The sequence below is a fragment of the Suricata suricatta genome, chromosome 9, assembly GCF_006229205.1.
Source record: "Suricata suricatta isolate VVHF042 chromosome 9, meerkat_22Aug2017_6uvM2_HiC, whole genome shotgun sequence".
NCBI classification, from domain to species: domain Eukaryota; kingdom Metazoa; phylum Chordata; class Mammalia; order Carnivora; family Herpestidae; genus Suricata; species Suricata suricatta.
In genome coordinates, this window is record NC_043708.1 from 98311738 (window position 1) to 98334778 (window position 23041).

The 23041-nt window shown below is 37.1% G+C and overlaps 1 protein-coding gene and 1 long non-coding RNA gene across 11 annotated transcripts in view; one reads left to right on the forward strand and one right to left on the reverse strand.

Moving 5' to 3' along the window:
- ICE2 (interactor of little elongation complex ELL subunit 2) overlaps positions 1–22603 on the reverse strand; it is a 65809-nt gene extending 43206 nt beyond the window's left edge. For 2 of the 7 annotated variants that reach the window (XM_029951915.1, XM_029951911.1), the window contains exons 1-6: positions 22516–22603; positions 21657–21801; positions 21430–21554; positions 19523–19627; positions 12720–12981; positions 11557–11676 (exon numbers count right to left, since the gene is read on the reverse strand). In XM_029951915.1, the coding sequence (XP_029807775.1) occupies positions 11557–11676; positions 12720–12981; positions 19523–19627; positions 21430–21470 (528 nt within the window). In that variant the 5' untranslated portion in view covers positions 21471–21554; positions 21657–21801; positions 22516–22603. Of the gene's footprint in view, positions 1–11556; positions 11677–12719; positions 12982–19522; positions 19628–19949; positions 19987–21429; positions 21555–21656; positions 21802–22515 lie in introns of all 7 variants that reach the window. The other 5 variants (XM_029951916.1, XM_029951914.1, XM_029951913.1 and 2 more) reach the window with 5 other exon arrangements.
- An 86-nt stretch (positions 22604–22689) lies between these two features.
- LOC115302509 overlaps positions 22690–23041 on the forward strand; it is a 47905-nt gene continuing 47553 nt past the window's right edge. For all 4 annotated transcript variants that reach the window (XR_003913504.1, XR_003913503.1, XR_003913505.1 and 1 more), the window contains exon 1: positions 22690–22997. This is a non-coding gene — a long non-coding RNA (uncharacterized LOC115302509). The remainder of the gene's footprint in view (positions 22998–23041) is intronic.

A 23041-nucleotide genomic window follows, 5' to 3' on the forward strand; every position in this document is an offset into this window, starting at 1 on the left:
CAAGCACAATGAGTTAACAAAGCAGTTATCTTACAGGTCATTATAATCTACAACCTAAAAAAATAAAATAACAGGAGTGCCTGGGTGGCTCAGTCAGTTAAGCATCTGACCCTTAATCTCAGGCTCAGGTCATAATCTCATAGTTCATGGGTTCGAGCCCCACATCAGGCTCTGTGCTGAGCACACAGAACCTGCTCGAAATTCTATCTCTTCTCTCTGCCCCTCCCCTCCTCTCTCAAAATAAATAAATAAACTTAAAAAAATAAATAAATAACAAAAGCTATAACTAATTAAATGATGGAGTATTTACTATTTTCTTCTGTCTAGACTTTTCAAAATACTAATAACTTACCAGGAAATATAATCAAGAAAGAAATAAAATTTACAGCTTTACTCAAGCAGAATCTATGCCACTTGTGATAACATGTAAATAACTCAAAGATGCACAGCACTTCTGGGTGGGAGTGGGGTTATAATTTAAAATACTTATGTACATAGTGGTGCCTGGGTGGCTACGTCCGTTAAGGGTCCAACTCCAGCTCAGATCATGATCTCATGGTTCATGAGTTCGAGCCCCACACCGAGCTGTCTGCTATCAGGGCAGAGCCCGCTTTAGATCCTCTTGTCTACGCCCCCCCCCCCCGGCCTTCCCCTGCTCTCATACATGCATTCACTCACTCTCTCTCAAATATAAATATTTTTTAAAAACCACAAAACATATGTACATAATTTTCTAAGAAATGTATTTTTTCTCTTCCTGTTAACGAACCAAATCTGAACCTTTTAGAATATACTTTACATCATAAGAGTAAGCATAAGCATATCTTTGTAATATTTTTTTTTTGAGAGAGAGAGAGACAGCATGAGCAGGGGAGGGTCAGAGAGAGAGGGAGACACAGAATCTGAAACAGCCTCCTGGCTCTGAGCTGTCAGCACAGAGCCTGACGCAGGGCTTGAACCCACGAACTGTGAGATCATGACCTGAGCCGAAGTCGGACGCTTAACCGACTGAGCCACCCATGCGCCCCTGTAATATCTTTATATCCTCCTTCCCTTCAGACATCTATAAAATTTGTCAAGTTACAAATCAATAACTTTACTCCAGTCTCTCTCTTCATCTAGTTTCATATCCCCTTCTCCCCTTATTTAACTCTTACTGCCCATCTGTCATATTGTCCCCCTCCATCCATGCTTTTCAAAGCTGACTTTGTTATTTTCTTCAGGATATACTTGCAACTAGCAAGGCAGATGTGGGTTAATATGGAAAAATTCTGTTTGTTTTTAAAAATCCTAGTCAACTGCAAGTCAAATCTGCATAAAATCTTTGTCCTCATTTATGTTAGTTAATGTCCATCTCTAACATTCCCATCTTATAGCAGTCATTATAAGAAGCTGAACATACATGCAAAGGAAAGCAATATATAAGAACTATATGCCACAGAAACTATTCTAGTTGGATATTCGCAGGCACATCTTTCTTGGCAAAACTGTTGGATGTTATAGTACTTTTCACAGTTTCACTTAATTCAGTAATTAGGACAAGAGAAAGAGTCATAGGAAAATCTAACACAGTTTTACTCCAATATGGAGATATATTACTCTGTTATTATTGCTGTTGTTGTTATTATTATTATCTGAGAGAAAGAGAGGACAAGCACGTTCCATGCTCAGCAGAGCCTGACACGGGGCTCAATCCCACGCTGGGATCATGACCTGAACACTTAACTGAGACACCCAGGTGCCCCGTTTTTTTTTTTTTTTTAAGCTTTTTGGTTTTTTTTTTTTAAGTAATCTCCACACCCACTGTAGGGCTTGAACTCACGATTCCTAGATCAAGAATCACATGCTCTTCCAACTGAGCCAGTTGAGGTGTCCCCACTACTATATATTATTAAAGGTATTTCACAACTGGTAGGTATTAAGCAACTAAAGAATCATTATTTAATACATTTACGATACTTTAACCTAACAATTTGTCTTTTTTCTTACATTTTATTTTTTTTTAAATTTTTTTATGGTTTTTATTTATTTTGGAGAGACAGAGACAGCACGAGCAGGGGAGGGTCAGAGAGAGAGGGAGACACAGAATCTGAAGCAGGCTCCAGGCTCTGAGCTAGCTGTCAGCACAGAGCCTGACGCGGGGCTCGAACCCACGAAACGTGAGATCATGATCTGAGCTGAAGTCGGATGCTTAACCAACTGAGCCACCCAGGCGCCCCTACATTTTATTTTTGAGAGACAGAGAGAGACAGAGTGAACAGGGGAGGGGCAGAGAGAAAGAGACACAGAATCCGAAGCAGGCTCCAGGCTCTGAGCTAGTGGTGAGCACAGAGCCCAAAGCGGGGCTTGAACCCACGAACCATGAGATCATGACCTGGGCCAAAGTTGGATGCTCAACAAATTGAACCACCCAGGCGCCCCTATTTGTCTTTGATAAACAGCTATGAGGTTAAGAGATTCAGGCTGTTTCCCATTACCCAGCCTGTGAATGTTATTTAACACTCTAAATATCTTGAAAACTAAATACACCAAAAGCATACATATGTACATAATACAGATTTATCATTACAAAGAAAGGTGAAAATGCCCCATCTCCCTAATTTTATTTTGGGCCAGAAAGGAAAAAAATAATATCATACATGTTTGAAACTTAAAAATTTAATGGACACTACTTCTGGCAGTATGATAGGGTAGGTACTTTGAAGAGGGCTTCTACCCAAATCCCACTAGATACTAGATAAATCAGAGCTAACAATTTTTATGCATTACTGGACTCGGTACAAAGCAGAAAGAATCTCATGGGCCATAAGTAAATAAATAACCCCCAAACCTAGAATGAGAAGAAACAGGAGCAGTAAGCAGTAAAAAATAAATAAATAAATAAATAAATAAATAAATAAATAAATAAATAATAAAAATCCATGAAAACTGAGGTGGCTCGAGGGCAAATGCCTCCAAGATCAGGTGAGGAGCTGAACATGTGGCTCTTACACTTGAGCCTTACAAAATACAGATTGGAACAGATATTTGTACTTCCATGTTCACAGAAGAATTATTCACAATTGCGAAAAGGCACAAGTAACCAAAGTGTCCATCAATGGATGAATGGATAAGCAAAATGTCCAAATACTTACAACGGAATATGTATTCAGCCTTAAAAAAATTTAGAAACATGCTATAACATGGGTGAATTCTAAAGGCATTACACTTAGTAAAATAAGCCAGTCACTTATATGGGATTATATGGCGTTGCCTAAAGAAGACCAAATCAGAGAAAGTAGAATGGTGGTTGCCACAAAGTGGGAGGAAGGGGGAGTTGAGAGTTGTTTAATGGATATGATAGAATAAGAAATACACATTTGGTCTTTGTCTTTGTTCCAGACACAGGACACCTAAGACTTTGGAACTTCCTGTGTGATAAGAAGGAATGTCTTTTGTGTGCAACTGTGATGACTCATGGCTCATAGATAACCCGGGAGGGGGATGTTTGCCAGAAAGTCCAAGAGAGATTAGAGCGCTATGATTGACCTAATCACTAACAACCAATAATTTAATCAATCCTGCCTAGAAAAAGAAGCCTGCATAAAAACTCCTAAACACTGGGGATCAGAGAGCGCCAAGGTTGGTGAATACATGGAGGTACTGGGAGGGTGCTGTCCCTGGAGAGGGCATAGAAGCTGTTTCTCTTCCTGTGTTTCTCGCCACATGCATCTCTCTTTCCCATTTACAATAAAACTAGAAATAGTAAGCACTTACATGAGTTCTGTAGCAAATTACTGAACCAGAGGAAGAGGTCATGGGAACTCTAGGCCTACTGTCCCGGGCTGGAGTACTGGTTGGTGTGGGGGAAAAAAACCCCCACATAGTTGGTATCAGAAGTGTTGTTATAGCAGAAACAGTTCAGAAATATGGATAGAGTCTCAATTTTGCAAGATGAAAAAGATTCTGGAGATTGACTGACTATATAACAATATCAACGTACTTAATACTACTGAATTGCACACTTAAGATAGTAAATTGTGTGTTGTGTGTATTTTACAAGTAAAAATAAAATTTTTAAAAAGGAAGGAAATTCTGACACATTCTACAACATGGCTGAATCTTGAAGACATCATTCTAAGTAAAGTAAGCCAATCACAAAAGGACAAATACTTATGTGAGGTACCTAGAAAAGTCAAATGTCAAATTCACAGAGCAAGAAAGTAGAATGGTGGTTGCCAGGGACAGGAAAGAAGAGGGAACAATGAATTATTTAATGGGTACAGAGTTTCAGCTTGGGAAGATGACAAGGTTCTAGAGATGGATGGTAGAATTACAATCACAACAGTAATATAAAAGTCTTTTATGCCATTCAACTGTCCTTAAAAATGATTAAAATAGGGGCACCTGGGTGGCTCGGGCATTGGCTGGTTAAGCATCTGACTCTTGATTTAGGCTCAGGTCATGATCTCTCTGTTCCTGAGTTTGAGCTCCAAATACAGCTCCTGCTTGGGATTCTCTCCCTTTCTCTCTGCTTTTCTCCTGCTCGTTCACACATTCTCTCTCTCAAAAAAAAAAAGGTTAAAATGGTAGCTTTTATGTTATATATATATTACCACAGTTAAAAAGTGTGGGGGGGGGAGAGAGGAGGAAGGAAGGAGAGAGGAGGAAGGAGAGAGACAGAAAAATGGAAGACAGACTGAGGTCTGAAGGTCTGACCTAGGGAATAAAGGAAATTGAGAAAGACAGAGTTGAGAAAATGAAGGAGAAGCAATAAATGAAAAGGGCTGAGAATTTTTCAAAACTGAAGGACAGGAATCTACAGATACAAGAAACATAACGAACCAACCATGATTTAAACACACATACACTGTAAAGAAACTGCAAAACACCAAAAATAAAGAACAGTGAAGAAAGAAAAGAGAGATTCCCTAAAGGAAATGACAGATAACAAATCTTTCTTTCTTTCTTTCCTTTTCTTTCTTTCATGTTTATTTATTTTGAGAGAGAAAGAGAGAGAGAAAGAGAGGGGAGAGGGGCAGAGAGAGAAAGAGAGAGAGAAAGAGTGAGAGAAAGAGTGAGAGAAAGAGAGGGGGGAGGGAGAGACAGGAAAAAAGAGAGAGAGAGAATCCTAAGCAGGCTCCTTGCTGTCAGCACAGAGCCTGACATGGGGTTCGATCCCACAACTGTGAGCATGACCTGAGCTGAAATCAAGAGTTGGCACTCAATCAACTAAGCCACCCAGGTGCCCCCAGGTAACATTCTTCAATAACAATAACATTTGGCAGAAAAAAATTATTATCTTCAGATTGAGAAACAGAACAGTCAAGTTAGAATTATGTATGGGATAAAACTGTCTAATAAGAAGGAGAGCAAAATAAAAATATTTTCAGATAAATAAAACAAGATTGTTTATCACCAAGAGACCTTCATCAAAGGAACATCTAGAACACATAGCATTTGAGGAACAATGAAGAGGATCTCAGAATGTAGATTTGAAAAGAAATGGAATGTCAAAAAATTACCAAATTTGTAGATAAAACAAATATTGTCCATATAAAGTAATAATGTAGATAAGTTTAAATAAGAGACAGCATTAAACAATATCAGTTTGGAGGGGTGTAATGAAAGTCAAAATGTTCTATGGTTTCTGCAGACATATAGACTGATAAAACTGAATAGAACCAGGAAACTGACCCACACATCAATAGTGACAAGACAATTCAATGAGGAAAAAAATTCATTTTAAACATTCAAGTGTAACTACTAAGAGAACAGAAAAACAATGAATAAATTCCAAATTAGTAAGGAAAGGAAAAGAAGGAGAAAAAAAGTCAATCCCCTCAAAAAAAGTAAAAATAGAAAGAACTTTAGAAAAAGACATACTGAAATCACAAACAAGCCCGTGTACATCAATTATTATAATGAATGTAAATGACTAACCTTTCCAATTCAAAGACAAGAGATGTCAAGAGTTTATTCAAAAAGGAAATAAAACCAATTTAGCTAAATACTATTTTAAAAGATATTTGTAAAATATACATTCTACAGATTCAAAAAACCCCGTTAAAATCCCACCTCGCTCTTTTGTGGAAGTTTGGACAAGTGGATTCCAAAATTTACATGGAAATGCAAAGGACTAAGAAGAGCCAAAAACATTTTTTAAAAAGAACAAAGTTACAGGACTTACCCGACATGGTTTCAAAACTTACTAGAAGACTAGGTGGTGCTGACATAAAGACAGGTATACACAGATTAATGAAATAAAATAAAATCAGGAAATTGAGCCACATATCAATGGTGACAAGGCAAGTCAATGAGGGAAGAAACAGCTTTTTCAACCAATGGTGCTAGGCTGAGTTTCTCATCATTGGCAGTTTCAACATTCTGGACCAGATACTTCTTGGTGGTGGGGGGCCATCCTATACACTGAAGGATATTTAGCAACATTCTTGGCTCTACCCACTAGATGCCACAAGTACTCCTTCCTCAGTTGTGACGACCAAAAATATCTCCAGATATTACCAAATGTTCTCTGGGAGGCTAAATCATTCTCAGGTGAGAATCTTTATGCTAGAACTAGATACCCATTCAAAAGAATAAACTTTGATCCAAATATCCCATCTTGGATCAAAAAAAATTCACATTCACATTCAAACTATAAAACCTCTAGGCCAGGGTTTCTCAACACAAGCATTACTGTCATGTAGGGCTAGGTAAGTCTTTGTTGTGCAGATGTCATAAGCACTGTAGTATGCTTAGCAGAATCCCTGACCCCTAGCCAGTTAGATACCAATAGGATTCTGCCAGTTGTGACAACCAAGAATGTCTTCTGATATAGCTAGAGTACATAGGGTTAAACAAGTCAAAGTGATACTGGATGAGAACCACCTGGGGTCAGCAAAGATTTCTGTGCTAGAACACATAAAATCACCAACCATAAAATATTTTAAAAATTGAGACTTCATTAAAATTAAAACTCTGTTCTTTGAAAAACACTGTTAAAAACATTAAAAAAATGTCACAAACTGGGAGAAAATGACATATATAATAGACCTGTATTCAGAATATACGAAGAACTTACAAGACTCAATAAAAATAAGAACCAAGAAAATCAGCTAAAGATTTTACAACATCATCCCTCACTAGGAAAACTAAAACCACACCGAGACACCACCACACACTCATGAAGTTGTTAAAATTTAAAAAGATTACCAACACTAAGTGTTAGCAAAAGTACAGAGCAACAGGAACCTTTTTTCCTTTAAAGAGAGAGCAAGAGCAGGGGAAGGGACAGACGAAGAGAGAGAGAGAGAATCTTACCCAGGCTCCAAGCTCACCGCAGAGCCCTATTCAGGGTTCAAGCTCACAACTCTGGAATCATGACCTGAGCAAAAATCAAGAGTTGGGATCCTCACCCAACTGAGACATCCAGGTGTCCCAATGGGACTCTAACACAGTGTTGATGAGTATAAAATGGTACACCCACAACAAAAAAGTTTGTCTCTTTCTAGTAAAATTTAACTACACTTACCATACGATCCAGAAATTCTACCTCTAGTCTTTAATCCCCCCAACTGAAAAAAATGTTCCTAAAAAAAACCTTGTACAAGAATCTTCATAGTAGTTTTATTTAAAATGGCCCCAAACTGGAAATAACACAGATGCCCATCAATAGCTGAACTGATAAACCAATTTTGGTATAATGATACAATAAAACAAAAAGGACTAAACATGAACACATTCTGCATGTTTGTGTCAATGTGGATGAGTCTCAAAAAATGCTGAAAGAAGCCTGACACAAGAAAACACTGTGTGCAATTCAGTTTTTATGAAACTCTAGAAAAACCAAATCTAGTCAATGGTGACAGGAAGCATAGTGACAGTTCCCTGGGCCAGGGATAGAAAGAGGCAAAGAGATCTTTTTAGTGTGATGGAAATGTACCATACTATGATTGTGGTCATGATCATACAGCCTTACACATCTGTGAAAACTCAGTGACATGCACTTAAAATGGATCCTGTGATATGCAAATTATACCTCAATAAAATTTATTTAAAAAAAGAGCTTATTTAGTATGTAATGACTATACACTCTAACAATATAAATATAGCACAATCTTTTTTTTTAAAAAAGGAGGGAAAAATAGGGAGATCATATAAAAAAATTTGTATAGAGCAGGCCTCAAAGATTACTAAAGTGACTCAAAAAGACTGAAAAGTCACGGGGCGCTTGGGTGGCTCAGTTGGTTTGGCCTCCTACTTAGCTCAGGTCATGATCTTGCAGTCGTTGAGTTTGAGCTGCGTGTTGGGCTCTGTGCTGATAGCTCAGAGCCTCCAGCCTGCTTCGGATTCTCTGTCTCCCTCTCTCTCCTCTCCTCCCCCACTCACGCGTCTCTGTGAGTCTCAAAATGTGTCTCAAAAATGAATAAACATTAGAAAAAATTAAAACCAAAAGGACTCAAAAGCCCGTATGAAGAACTGTCACTGGCTAAAGTTGGTATTGTTTGAGCTTCAAAAAGAGTACTACCGTGGACTAAAACCCATCAAACATGTTTAATTCTATAATTTAATAATATTTTTTAAAAAGAAAACACCAACTTTGGAGAATAAGAAGGAATCAATTTTTTTGAAACTGGCATATAAGAAGAAGGGGAAAAAAATCAAGTATTTTTTCTGCTACATGAATTGAGGAACCCAAAAGATAAGGGAAAACATATCTTAATAAAATTATTCCAACAACTAAATACAAATAAATGATGCAACTAGAATCCTATAATCTTGCAAACCCCAGTGAATGAACAGACTAGGCACTGAGCATGAATGGCTGCAAACACAAAAAAACCAACCAGATATTATATCCCACCTGATTAGAGAATACAAAATCCATGTGTTGAATACCTTTGGCCAAGACTAATTCTGATCAATCTTCCAGATCCCAATGACAATTGGTAAGAAATACAGAGAAAAGAGGAACATGTAGAACATCACTGCTAGTAAGCAATCAAAATCTAGACCGTGGGAAAACTTTGTAAATTAAATGACCCAAGTTCTCAAAAAGATAAAGTCTGAGGAAAAGAAAGGAATTTAGGAGGAACTGGTAGATTAAGAGAGTCCATTTTATCAAACAAAAGAGAAAGTGCCCAACATATATAACCCCTTAAAATTTTTGTGTTTTGATATACAAAGAACACTCAGACATTAATAACAAAAAGAAAATGGCAAAACTTGAACAGTTGATTCGTAAATGACCAATTAGTATATGAAAAGATACAGTCTTATTTTATATATATATATATATATATATATATATATCTCCTCTCAATTGTTTGAAATTGGAGTGTCTGGGTGGCTCAGTCAGTTGAGCGTCTGACTTCGGCTCAGGTCATGATCTCACGGTTCATGAGTTCAAAACTGGCATCTGCCTCTGTGCTGACAAGTCAGAGCCTGGAGCCTGCTTTGGATTCTGTGTCTCCCTCTCTCTGCCCCTCTCCTGCTGACATTCAGTCTCTCTCTCAAAAATAAACAAACATTAAAAAAAAACACAAAAAACTAAAATGACCATAAGTATCAACTTCAGGATATAGACCAACAAAACTCTCAGGACTGCTGGGTAGACTGTAAAGTGGTATAATCTTTTGGAAAACATTATTTACTGAAGTTGAAATATGCATACTTATGACCCAACAATTTCATTCCTGGGTATATATCCAGGAGAAATGTGTGCATATGTGCACCAAGAGACATTTTTGAGAATTTTCATAGGAGCACTGCTTGGAATAGCTCCAAATAGGAAAGAACTCAAATTGTGATCAATAGAATACACTGTAGTTTATTCATACAATTAACAATGCACAGAAATAAAAATTAGTGAACTACAACCACACACATGAATCTCACAAACATAATGAGTGAAGGAAGAATTCTGCTCACTTAAAACTCAAAAAAAAAAAAAAAGGGGGAAAGTGAGCTTAAAGAAGTACCAAAATAAAGGGTACAGAAATTATCAAAATCAAACTTGTGTCAGTGATTACTTCTCAAGGAGGGAGAATACTACCATCAGGAGGGATACAGGGGGAGCTTCTGGGTTATTGGAAATGTTTTATTTCTTGACTTGGAAAAGACTTACATAGGTGTTCACTATATAATTATTTGTTGAGCTATTTATATTTGTTCTATATACTCTTCCATAAGTATACTGCATTTCATAATATAAAATTAAAATTTTAAAACAGTAAAAAATCAGAAAAATATCAGTGAACCTTTAGGGTGGAGATATAAAATGTAAATCACACAAAATATGCTACCAAGTCCATCTGACTAAAAAACAAGACTTAATGTTGACTGTTAGCTATCAAATAATGTGTTCGGTTGATAAACAGTTTTATATTCACTTAATTAAATTGAGCACTTGAGAACTTATTGTGTGTCAGGCATTATTCTAGTCAATGGGAACACAGCAGTGCACAAAAAAGTACTTATATGTAAGTGTTGTGGAAAAAGACAATAAAAAAGAATAAACATGGTAAAAGGGAACCCTGAAAGTGATGTTATGTTTTTAGATAATTAGGGATATCCTCATTGATACTTGGCATCTGAACAGAGAGAGAATGCAATCAAGACACTAATCTATGCACTTATCTGGGGAACAGATGCCAGAAAGATGGGAAGAGCCAAAGGCCTTAAGGCAGGACCATGCTTGGAGTATTCAAGTAACACAAAGGGCCAGGAGGCTGGAGTAGAACAACTGAGAGGGAGGTATCTCAACTCATGACTCCAAGATCAAGAGTCACATTACCGAGTAAGACAGCCAGGCACCCCTGGGGTAGAGTTTTGAGGGGGGGGGGCGGGGGGGTGAGAGGCTGTGTCCATGTAGGGCATTGTAGAACTGTGTAAAGACCCTCTCTCTCTGAGTGAACTGAGAAACCATTTTAAACCAATGACATGAGAGGATTAAAACCATCATTCTGGTCCTTTCAAAGGCACTATTAAAATAGGAAAAGCCACAATTCCTTTTCTATATAGAAAAATAGGATACTTGGTTTGAGAATATCATATATAGGTTCAAAGAAAATAAACATGTAATGCTTTTTATTTAGAAGAATCAATCTTTTAGTTCATATTAATAGCAAAATTTCACCTTAAAAAGTTTTCAAAAATGGTTAAACTAATATTCTATTGCTGTCCCCCAATTTACAGTGACCAGTTTTTTTTTTAATTGTGGTAAAATACACAGAAAACTGACCATCTTAAACCATTTTTTACATGTAGAGTTCAATAGTGTTAAGGGTATCACACTGTTGTGTATAATGACTAGTTTTAAAGACCTTAAAAAAATTCAGACTGGTGTTGATGTTTTTAGAAAAACTAATACGATAATATATTATTAATAAAAACAAATATAAATATACTATAGTATATGATTTTGGGACCCTGGTATTTCCATTATTAAACACACAATTTGCTTTCTAAATTGGTGACATTTCCATATGATTTTGGCAGGATCATCACACACTTTAAAATGCTGTTATTGCCTATTACTTGGCAGTTTAAGTAAATGTGTTTTTTTTTTTTTACCTCTGTGAAGAGACGAGCATCATCAGAAAGCATATTATAATCCTGTGCACATTTCTTTGCAGAATTCTGCAAAAACTTTAGGAATTCAGTAACTTCTTCATTCACATGTTTTTTCATATCCTGATTTTTAAAAAAGTAGACATGTCTTGGAATAAGAAGCTTAATTAAAAACAATCACTTCTCAATTGCTGCTCTAATAATCTGTATATAAAGACTAACGTATCACAGCCAAAGCAGAAATCAGAGAAATAGTAAAAATTATTACATAATAATAGAGAACTTGTTATTAAAAACTCCACATTGTATATAAATGTTAAAACACTATGTTAAACACTTGAAACTAATACAATATTGCATGTCAACTATACTCCAATTTAAAAAAATTCATAGAAATAAAAAAAGCAAATGACTGTTGCACTCCTTATTTAGGAATCATTAAGTTTTTTCATAAAATGCTCTAAATTAACATAAAAAAAGACAAATACCCAAATGGGAAAATGTGCAAACAACATGAACAGGCAAGTTTTAAAAAAATAGAAATTGCTTATAAGCACATAAGAAAGACTTACTTTCACCATCAAACACTATAAATTAATATAAAATAAGAGATCACCATTTTTTCCAAATCAAATTAGAGGCAAAAAGGTTATGTCCAGCATTAGTGAAGACATTTTTTTTTAAAGAAAATTTTCATACAATACTGGTACAAATTAGTTTAAACTTCTTGCAGAACAATTTACTCAGGTATAAATACAGTTCGAAGCCTTAAAAACACGTATAGTTTTGATGTGGCAATTATATTTTTAGGAACTTATCTTAAGGAAATAATTATAAATGTGAACAAAGAGTTTGCAACAAAGACGTTCAATACAGCATCATTTATATAATTGAGAACTTGAAACTGCTAACTAAAGAAATTTTTAAAAAACTTAAAATTGGTTGTGAACATTATAAAATTGTATTGCTAGTACTTAAGAGGAATTGAAGTATGCTCAGAACCAAAGGAAAATGCTTACTCTAATAGAACCAACAAAAGAACAAAAGCACCAAAGCTCTGTCAATTAAGCTCCTTAAATTTTCCATTTTTGTTAATAATGACTGTACCTAAAAAAAAAAGCAAAGTTAAAATATTTTTTACTGAAGCTGAAGAATAGCATACATACCAAATACTGCAAGTAGTCATTTTTATTTATTCCAACAGCTTTGGAATTTGCAGGAATTTTTGCGTATTTAACCAACAAGTCCACATAACTCCTCTGCTCTCTCTGTGAGAAACGAGAGAAACGAGGATAAGGAACTCTTGGTTTTGGAAGAAGAACCATTCCAACTGTGGTTTTAACTTTTTCCTTTGCTTGAGTTGCTGAACTAACTGCCGGCTCATTTTCTACAGAACTTGCTGAGGCATTCAAATTTTCTCCTATACGTCTGGAAAAAAAAATACAATTTACAAATATGTGCTTTCACATGAAGATTACTATCATGGAACTTCATGATTCTCAATCACCAAGGAGAATATAGCGTGATTAACATAGTAAATTCTGGATTATTATCTAACTTTGCCACCTGCATTTTGATGTTTAGCCATTTGGTATAAATTCAGTATTCTGCAGGATAGGATCACATTACAAGTTTACCTTCAATTATCTGATGGAGAGGAAGAGGCAAATTCCTTAGACAAGTTATTCAATTTGGAGCTAGTTTCCCTTTATTCAAGAGGGGTAACTGCTTTTGCCAATATATATGCAGGTATTTCGTGTTTACATTTTGTTACAATATAAGTTGTTTTTACTTTTTTTCTTCTTAAATTTTAGTTTTTGAGAAAGAGTATGAGCAGGGGCCAGGGACAGAGGGAGAGCGCCACAATTTTAAGCAGGTTCCCTGTTCAGCACGGAGCCCGACTCAGGGCTTCGACTGCGCAACTATGAGATCATGACCTGAACCGATAACAGTAGCTGGATGTTCAACCCACTGAGTCCTAACAATCCAAGTTGTTTTTAAAACCGTAAATTCTTCAGTATGTGACATCCATTAATATGAGCAAAAGCCACTAAGCAGGATATAATGAGGTTACAAGTTCACTGATATTCTAAACTTTCTAGTTTCGTTTGCCTTAATTTATCTCAAGATTTAAAAAGAAAATTCCAACACTGTGTGCCATATTTTATGGAAGCAATAGTGGTTTTAGAACAGTTGTACAATTCTCTTATGCCCTGAATGAATGTAAAAGAGAAAATCTGGCGTATCTATGATGAAATTCACTAGATGAGAAAGTAGGAAGTACAGAACCTATTATCATATTTATGAAACGATACCTCCGATTTCTAAAAAATACCTTTCTGCCCCAGTCAGGTATATGAACATGAAGCTCTTATCTTGTTCATAACCTGTCTCCATTCCTAGTATTCAATTGTAGTAACCTACATTTTAAAAAATATTTGTTTTTTATTTTGAGAGAGAGAGACAGAACCCCAAGCAGGCCTGGCACTGTGAGCATGGAGCCTGACGCTAGGCTCAATGCCATAAAACTGTGAGATCTTGACCTAAGCCGTGATCAAGAGTTGGACACTTAACTGACTGAGCCACCCATGTGCCCCAGTAGTCTACATTCTTAATAGGAGAGTTTTAAAGTACACAAATATACACACACACAACTACACTTCCTTAGCCTCTACAATTTTAATTTTCATGGCAGTAACTATTCCCCATGATTTAGTTCCAAATTAAATAACAACAATAACACAAGAGGAAGGGAAACTAATGAGAAGGATGGATGTCTATTGATTCATTCTTCATCCCCCCATTCACTAATATTTATTGAGTGACTATCATGTGCCAGCCTTACACTGGATACTGGGGCACAATACAGTCTCTACTCTCTAAAACTGTGCAATCAAGTGGATCAGACTTGGGGAAGATAATCAGATAATGGGGAAGAAAGATAAGTAAATATGTACATCAGTACCATGTAACTATGGAGATCCCAGGTTTCCAAAACGGGAACATACTGAATAGGTGATAGAGAAGAATCCTAAGGAGAATGGAATAGGGGAATAAGAGGGAGAAACGGGAGAGGCAAGAAATATTTGGAGCTGTGGTCTGCAATGGTGAGAGTATTAATTTTTTCCAAGAATTTTAGAAGCCTATGGCTACATCTGGGTTGTTACAAAAGAAGGTATGTAAAGAAAGGTGAGGGGCACTAGGCACCTGTAATGGAACGTATGAGAGTATACTACACAACTTTCAAAGGTCCCTTCAGGCTTTCTCTGATCATACACAAACAAACCTGGTCTGTTACTACTTATCCTACCAATACATTTTACTCTCATTTATTTCTGTGATTCTTCTATGGCACAGTTTATATTAACCTCTCTTAAATCTAAATCTAACCTTGTTCATTTTAGCTGGTGCATCTGACTACTTCATTATATTTTCTAGTACAGTAGTATCTACATATTTACAAAATAAAATATATAATATAAATTCATTTCTTTGATTTCACATTTATATATCTTGGACATGACTTTTAAGTATAATGTCTGTTGGGGCGCCTGGGAGGCTCAGTCAGTTGAGTGTCCAGCTTCGGCTCAGATCAGGATCTTGCAGTTCGTGGGTTCATGCCCCGCCTTGGGCTCTGTGCTGACAGCTCAGAGCCTGGAGCCTGTCTTGGGATTCTGTGTCTCCCTCTCTCTCTGACCTTCCCCTGCTTATGCTGTGTGTGTCTCTCTCTCAAAAATAAATTTAAAAAAACATAAAAAAAATTTTACGTATAATGTCTGAGGCCAATTCCATTTCAGGTTAGTGAAGGAGGTATCTCATTTCTTACAAACATTTGTTATGAAAAGTGGGAGGGTACTGGCTTGCTAACACTGAGAATTATCAATCTAGATTTGTGTCTGGATTAAACATGAGCCCTATCTAAAAGCACCGCTAATTTGTTTTAAATCACCTTTATAACACTAGAGCAAATACAGTAAAAATGTAGATTCTTAGGAAAAAAACAAATAAAACAAAATATTCAAGACTACTCCTTTAGAGCTAAACTAAAGACAGAAAACTAATAAAAAGAGCTGGTTAGTGAATAAGAATTTTGGAAATTAAAATACAGATGCTTACATTGGCTTTGAAAATAATACAGGTGAAAGAAGACATACTTAGCTACTAAAGTTTCTCCAATAACTGTATAAAAATAAGCATATTTTGGGTTAACAAAATGAATATTAACTGCTGATCTTGGGACAAATGTATTACAGCAAATTGATTTCTCACTAGAAAATGTCTTGAGAGCTATTCAAACCTAACGGTATTGTGTCCGCAACTCTTAACAATACTGCTTCACAGCTGTCTCTCTGAATATGAGAACATGTCTGTCCTTGTGGCACAAACTGGCAAATTTAATTAAGCTGCTGCAGCAACAAGATGCTGACTCAGATATGCCAGAGTAGGAATGTCAAGAAATTCTAGCAGTTTAAATTGGCTACATTCAGCAAAGAATGAAATGGCAGCACATCAAGATCATTTCCGTGTGCAGTGCTGTCAAAATCTTCATCAGGGTGCAAGCCAAAAGCATCTGACAGGGTTTCTCTACCCACATTTACAGCATTATATTTTATTTCAGTTGATGGTTTCAAGTTTTTCCCCTTCATTTTGTCAACTACCTAGTCTCCTTTTTTACTTAAAGTTTCTATGAAGAAAAGGCAGAATTCAAACTTTTAGTTTCCTATGCTTTATGTCTACTGGTTTGGGAGGCTTCTTGAAGTAGCATTTGAAAATGGTGCTTCTCACCTCCATCTACGTCTACCTGTACCTCCTGGATTGATTTGCTTTTCTACATTCAACATGTAAAAATTTAATAATTTTTAAAATTTGAAGCTACTTTCCCCCTTGTTGGTTTAAAGCTCAGTTATAAATATCTATAATCAGAAACTCTGATTTAAAACAGGTAAATGTTTACCTTTATGTGGAGGGAGAAGGGTTGGATAAAAATCTCATTACTGAAAGCAGAGTAATGAGAGGTAGCAATATTTTCCTGAATATGGTGGGAGAAGGCAAAACACACAAAATTATGGCTAATAAAAATTTTACATTTTTTCTATTTTTTCCATCAAGAAAACAGCTGTAAATTAATTACTGTGACAAACTTAGTAAAATTCAACGTGAGCAAAAAAGACTAGAAATATGAAATCAATGCCTTGTGTCTTTATTTTTTCTGTGCCAAAAGGTAACTTATACTAATAAATTATTTTGTGTGCTATACAGAAATCTAAAGAAAAACAAGCATACCCTAAGAAGGAAATATTTCAGGAGATGTATCCAACTGCCAGCAAGATCCCCTTCCCTCACATAATTCAGACTGTAGCCCACACCTAGGATATGCTAGCTAGAACCAAACTTCAAAAGAACCATTAAAATACGGTGCGCCTGGGTGGCTCAGTTGGTTAAGTGTCCAATTCTTGATTTTGGCTCAGATCATGATCTATAGCCCTGCATAGGGCTCTGCGCTTGGGATTCCCTCTTGCCTTCTCTCTCTACCTCTCCACTGTTCATGCTCACTAGGGCTCTCTCTTTCTCTCTCTCTCTCTCGAAATAAATAAATACATTTCAAAAAAAGAGAAAAGAATTATTAAGATAATTAAGAAACAGGATAAAGAGATGAATATTAAAAATTTTTAGTTTGAAAAGATGAAGGCTGAGATAAAAGTACATAAAATGGTGAGAAGTTTTTCTTTAAGGATATATGTTCATTTTACCTTCAAGAAAAGGTAAAGATATACATCTTTACCCTCCTTTTCCTTGACTAGAACTGGTAGGCATTCTTTGATTCAAATAAATAAAGGTAATTCTTTATTGAATTGATAATAAGTTTTAAGAAATTAAAAAAAGAAATTAAGTTATCCTCAAGGAACAGTACAAGTTGAATAACAAAAATAGCTTAAAAAATCCACAGACACATTTATACAGGATTTATTCAACCTTCTATAGCTGATATTAGCAAGAACATTATAAGTATGCTTGGCAAGAATGTTGCCTTTAAAATTGCCTCTTTGGGGACACCTGGGTGGCTCAGTCGGTTAAGCCTCTGACTTCGGCTCAGGTCATGATCTCACACCTGTGGGTTCGAGCCCCGCATTGGGCTCTGTGCTGACAGCTCAGAGCCTGGAGCCTGCTTCCGAATCAGTGTCTGTCTCTCTCTCTGCCCCTCCCCGCTCATGCTCTGTCTCTGTCTCAAAAATAAATAAAACATTAAAAAAAAATTAAAATTGCCTCTTTATTACAACATCTGCTTGCTTTTATGTGAACTTATTTATTCATTTGATAATCAAAAAAGCATTTTTTAAATGTTTTTAATGCCAATCTGGCAGCATCTATCAAAATAAAAAACACATACATACCTTCCTCTTAAAGGAATTTATCCTACTTATATCAGCACATGTATAAAAAGCATGCTCATTGTTTATCATAGGAAAGGGATGCAAATAACTTTAATGAATATCATTGGGGTCAATTAATTGATTCCACAGTCACCCTTATAGGTTCAGATTCCAAAAGCTGGGTTGAGAGTACAAAATCAGTATTTCTTAAAAGCTTCAGAGTCCAATGAGCCAGTATAGTAAGGCTGAGGCAAGAGAGACTGAGAAATATCACTATCACCAGAAAACTAGGAGAGTGAGATGTCTTCATAGTCAAGAGCTTACTGATGATCTTGAGAGGAGCAGTTTTAATAGACTAGCAAGGGTGGAAGCCAGAGGACAGTTGAATGTTCAGTGAAAGCAAATGCAGCAGGATGTGCAGTGAAATGTTTTATTCGGTTTTATTCATCCATTCTCCTAATCTGTCTTTTGATTGGAGAGTTTAATCCATTTAAAGTAATTATTATAGGGAACAACTTATTATTATTGCCAGTTTGTTAAACGTTCTCTGTACGTCTTACAGCTTTTTGTCCCCCTTTTCCTCCCAGCAAATACATACAAGTGTAAAGAAGTCTAAGTACAAATGAGAGAAGAGGTAAGAAAGCAATATGGAATCTAGGGATTGAGGCTGGAAAACTTGAACACCGTTTAACACTGAAAGATGAAAATACAGGAGATGCTAATTGACAGAAAGGGTACTAAGAAGGCAGAACAGATGGGGACCCATTCCATATACAGGCTGGAAAGAGGCTTCCTCCACTGCAAAATGACTGAAGAAAAGATGAAAGTAAAAATTGAGCTCTTCTAGAGAAGCTCCCCAATTCCTCACTTGGCATATTTTCAGTTCATTCTAGTAAACTCAATTACTTGGTTTTAAGATTCATCCACAATAGAGTAGAAACAGCCAATCACAAAGGAAAGAAGAGCTGTTACACAAGAAGCAGTGAGAGGGAAAATGACCACTCGATAGGCATGTTCATAGCAGAGAGGAATTTGGCAGTATCTATTAAAATATAAAATTGTGTTTGCCATCTGACCAATTTGATTTCTATGAATTTACCTTGTAAAAATTATTACAAGAATTTTGTCAATGTATTGTTTATAATTATAAAAAAAGAGGAACATATTTTGCAAATTTGGACTATCTAAATGAATTAAAAGTATATCTACAAAATGAAATATTATGCAACAATTAAGATTAAGATACTTGTAGAGGCATGGAAAGCTACACAAAATATTATTTTCAATGAAAAAAGCAAACTGCAAAACAGTTTCTTAGTATTTTACATTATTTACGATATGATCTCATTTTTGTTTTTATATCTATGTGGAGAAAGATCTGAAAAATTTATACACACACACGCACGTGCACACACACACACACACACACACACGTACACCAAAGACTAGCTATCCTTGGGTACTGGATTCTTCCATTTTCTAATTTTTACATTTCTATAATTTGAATGTTTAATAGTGATCATATTTATAAAACTTCAAATGCCAGAAAAATAACAATCAAATATGAAAACAAATAACCAGATAAATAAATATATTACCTGTTAGACAAAACAAATAGTTCTTTTAAACTTGGAGCCATGGAATGATCTTTATAATTTTCTTGAGAGAAAAATGTCTTAAGGCCATTTTTGGGGGAAACATCCCTGTGAAACAAAGTAATTTACTTCCATTTGACAATTCAGAATCTCATGCTAGACTAAGCAGCATACTGGTACAACTGTAGTTTACAACTTAATGCCCCCTCTTTCCAAGACAATCTTCTCTTAATAATTTCAATCTCATGTACTAGGTGATTGAATTTAGATATGTCACTTGGCTAGCTTTTAGCCTAGGCTCATTCTGAAATTCTCCAGTTCAAATAATCGGCCTTGCTCTTTTCTTTAGTACCCAATTAAATGTCAGAGACACTTAAGAGTCAAAGAACAGACTGAAATATAATAAGAGTTTGTCAGGGGCAGGGCTCACCTCAGACTCTGTGGTACAGCATTAAGATGTTTGGTTACTGAAAGAAAACGGTCTCAACTTAGTTTTGTTTCATGCATTATTGTGCCAGGCCAAAAGACACTACAAAGACTGAATATCCTACCTATTTTCGTTAACCTGGCAAATGTGATAAATGGGGTGCCTCTGCTAAAACCACTTCCAGGTCTTATTTGATTTTCCATAAGATAATTAGAGACTAAGTTATTATAGTCAATGCTTTCCATATACAAAGTATCTAATAAATGCTGTTGAAGGAATTAAAAATGTTAAAAACAATGAGAATCATAATCTATAAAGGATAAAGATCATGAGGATTCTGTGGGAAAGGGCTTCAATACTGTGCAAATGTTCAACATCTGGTTTCACAAGGTCAATGGCATTTTGAGAGCATCTGTGCTGCACCTGAAACCATTCTTTATGGCAAGGAGCATAAATGTACATGCTTCCTAAAACTTACAATAGAACAGTCTGTCAAATGACAACTGGCTGGCCCATTCCCAAAATAGGAAATCTTAGCACAGATTTGCTCCACACTCATTTCTTACTGTTTTTAACAGTTTATATATATATATATATATATATATATATATATATATAAACTTATATAGATGTAAGTTTATATATATATAAAAACCCCACTGTGATTAAAGTACAAATGATAAAAATTAGAATGTCTTACTTATTATGTGCCAGTGTAGGTTCTTATGACTTCTTATGATACTCTGTGAAATTTCATTAAAACTATACAGATTTTGTCTATCATACAAAAACAGAGTCAGAGGCTCATGGACAGTGAGCTCCTTGAAGGAAGGGAGTACTGTTTGCAACAAAAAATTACTTATTCAGCACATACTGATTGACTCCTCTGAGTTAGGTACTATTTTAATCATCTTTGTAATCTCTTGTAACTTTAGTGTTCTCTTTGGCTAGCAAAGAGTGGATGCTCAGTCAATGTGTTTTAAATTGATCTAAAGCAGCTATGTGTTAGATCCCTACAAAACCACACTTGGCAAGTCTGCTCTCTGTGACGTGATCATCCACTTCTAAAACAGTCTATGCATTTACATAACCACTTGATACAGACTCTAATATAACAAAATGAAGCCCGTTGGCTCTTAAAAGAGGTTTTTCTATTACTTGTACAGATATGGGCAAGGTTCTTGGACACAAAAAATTTCTAGCCTCTCTCCTTCACAGAGAGACCAACAATAAACACAGGATGAAGCGATACCTAGTAGCAATCGGAGTGATGAACTATTGGCACTTTTGGAGAGGAAGTGCAATCAGCTGTAACTCAAAAGTGCTCAGTATGTGAAGATAAGACCTGGGTACATTCTGAGCTTTTACACTTGCATCTTCTTTCTGTTTCCTCCAAATCTCTCCAGGCCAGAAACCCTCCTTTCCTAATGCAGCCGCCAGACCCACTTCATTCCTCCTTAGAACACAAGCATATGTCACTCACCAGTTCAGCCTGGGTTCACCCATGGCCATGATGGAGCTCATTTTTCTAGATGTCTGCTTCCTTCTAGCTCACAATTCTGCTGCCTGGCAGTGCACGCTCCAACGGAGGCAGGATTTCTCCAGAATCTACACTCAGCCGAGAAAAACCAAAGGTCAGGATCAAAAAGCAGGTAAGTGGCTGGGCCAGCGGCTGTTAACTTAGGTGTAGGAAGAATCTTTAACACCTACCCTCAACTGACAAGGACACCTAAAAGAGAATACAGCAGACAGATGAATATTCCCAAGGTTCTTTGGAGCAGAACAGCAATGCTGATGGAGGAGTCCTTCCTTCTCCATTTACCTTACTCCAGTAATGTAATTCTCAGGACACTCACTGAGGAAATAGTCAAAACAGAATGGTGTTCTCATTGCTTACACACTAAACCGCTTAGAGCATGGCGCTGTCTTAACCCAGCGCCCCTTCACTCCCTTACTGCCCAAATAAATCTTGCTTCCGTTTCCCCAAACATACACGGTTATGGGACAGATTCCGGCAGCAATGCTGCACAAAAACTCCCTGGACATCAACAACCTTCCAAAAAGAATCTCACTTTTGAGGAGACTGAGGTCCGGGTGACTTAAGTGACATTTCACAGGATCATACAGAGGAATCACAGGGACTCCAAATCTGGATGGACCACTCTACGTTCACTGCTTCTCCTGTCATCCAGACCGCACTGATACAGTGGCATGTGAGAAACTAGCAGTCAAATCTAAGAGTCGGTCCCTCGGTACATGACGGGCCTGACCTACTCCCACATAATCCACCTCTCACATTATGACCCGCTGTGGGGCTGGGGAGGGAGAGGGGATAAAGGCAAAAGGAATGGCTGAGGGAAAGGGGGCCGGAAGCAGAAACAAGGTTCCAGTAAGGCAAGTAAAGGGACGCGCAAAGCCAGGGGAGGGGGCCGCTCCAAAACCTGGAGCAGAGGGTCCTAACTCGGCCCAGGGGGCCGCCATGTTCCCTCCTCCCGCCCTCACGAGTGCCCGCCTGCAGGGCAGTGCCCTCCCTTCCGCGTCTTTGCTGCCAAGCAGCGTTTCCGCCCACCTCTTAGTCCGCGGCGGCTCGAACCCGGGCCGCGGCCCCCATTCCACACACGCTCCACCCCACTCCTTACACCGTCGCGCGCGCTCGCGGAAGGCCTTATATAAAGGACGTGGCCCCGCCGTCTCGGCCCTGCGTAATGACGCATGAACGACGCAGGGGGCGGGACCTGAGTACTCCTCGCAGTCGCATTAGGGTATTTCGGCTGGAAATTACGTCGGTCCGTCGGTTGCTGCTCGCCTGAAGGAAGGAGCCAGGGGCTGTGTGTTGTCCTAGAAAGTCCTCGACCCTGAGGGTATGATAAAAGGAGGACAGGCGACAAGTACAGTACTAGAAGGACCCAAACCGTCTTGGCTGTCACCTTAGGCTAATGTCTTAGTTCCCTAACCCTGTCTCCTCATCAGTAAAGTGGAGATATTATTAGCACCTACTTAGTATTTTTGGAAGGATTACGTGAAATAACGGATGAAGCTGTACGCAGCACGGTACGTGGCACATAATAGAACCTCCACTTCCCACCCCACTTTAG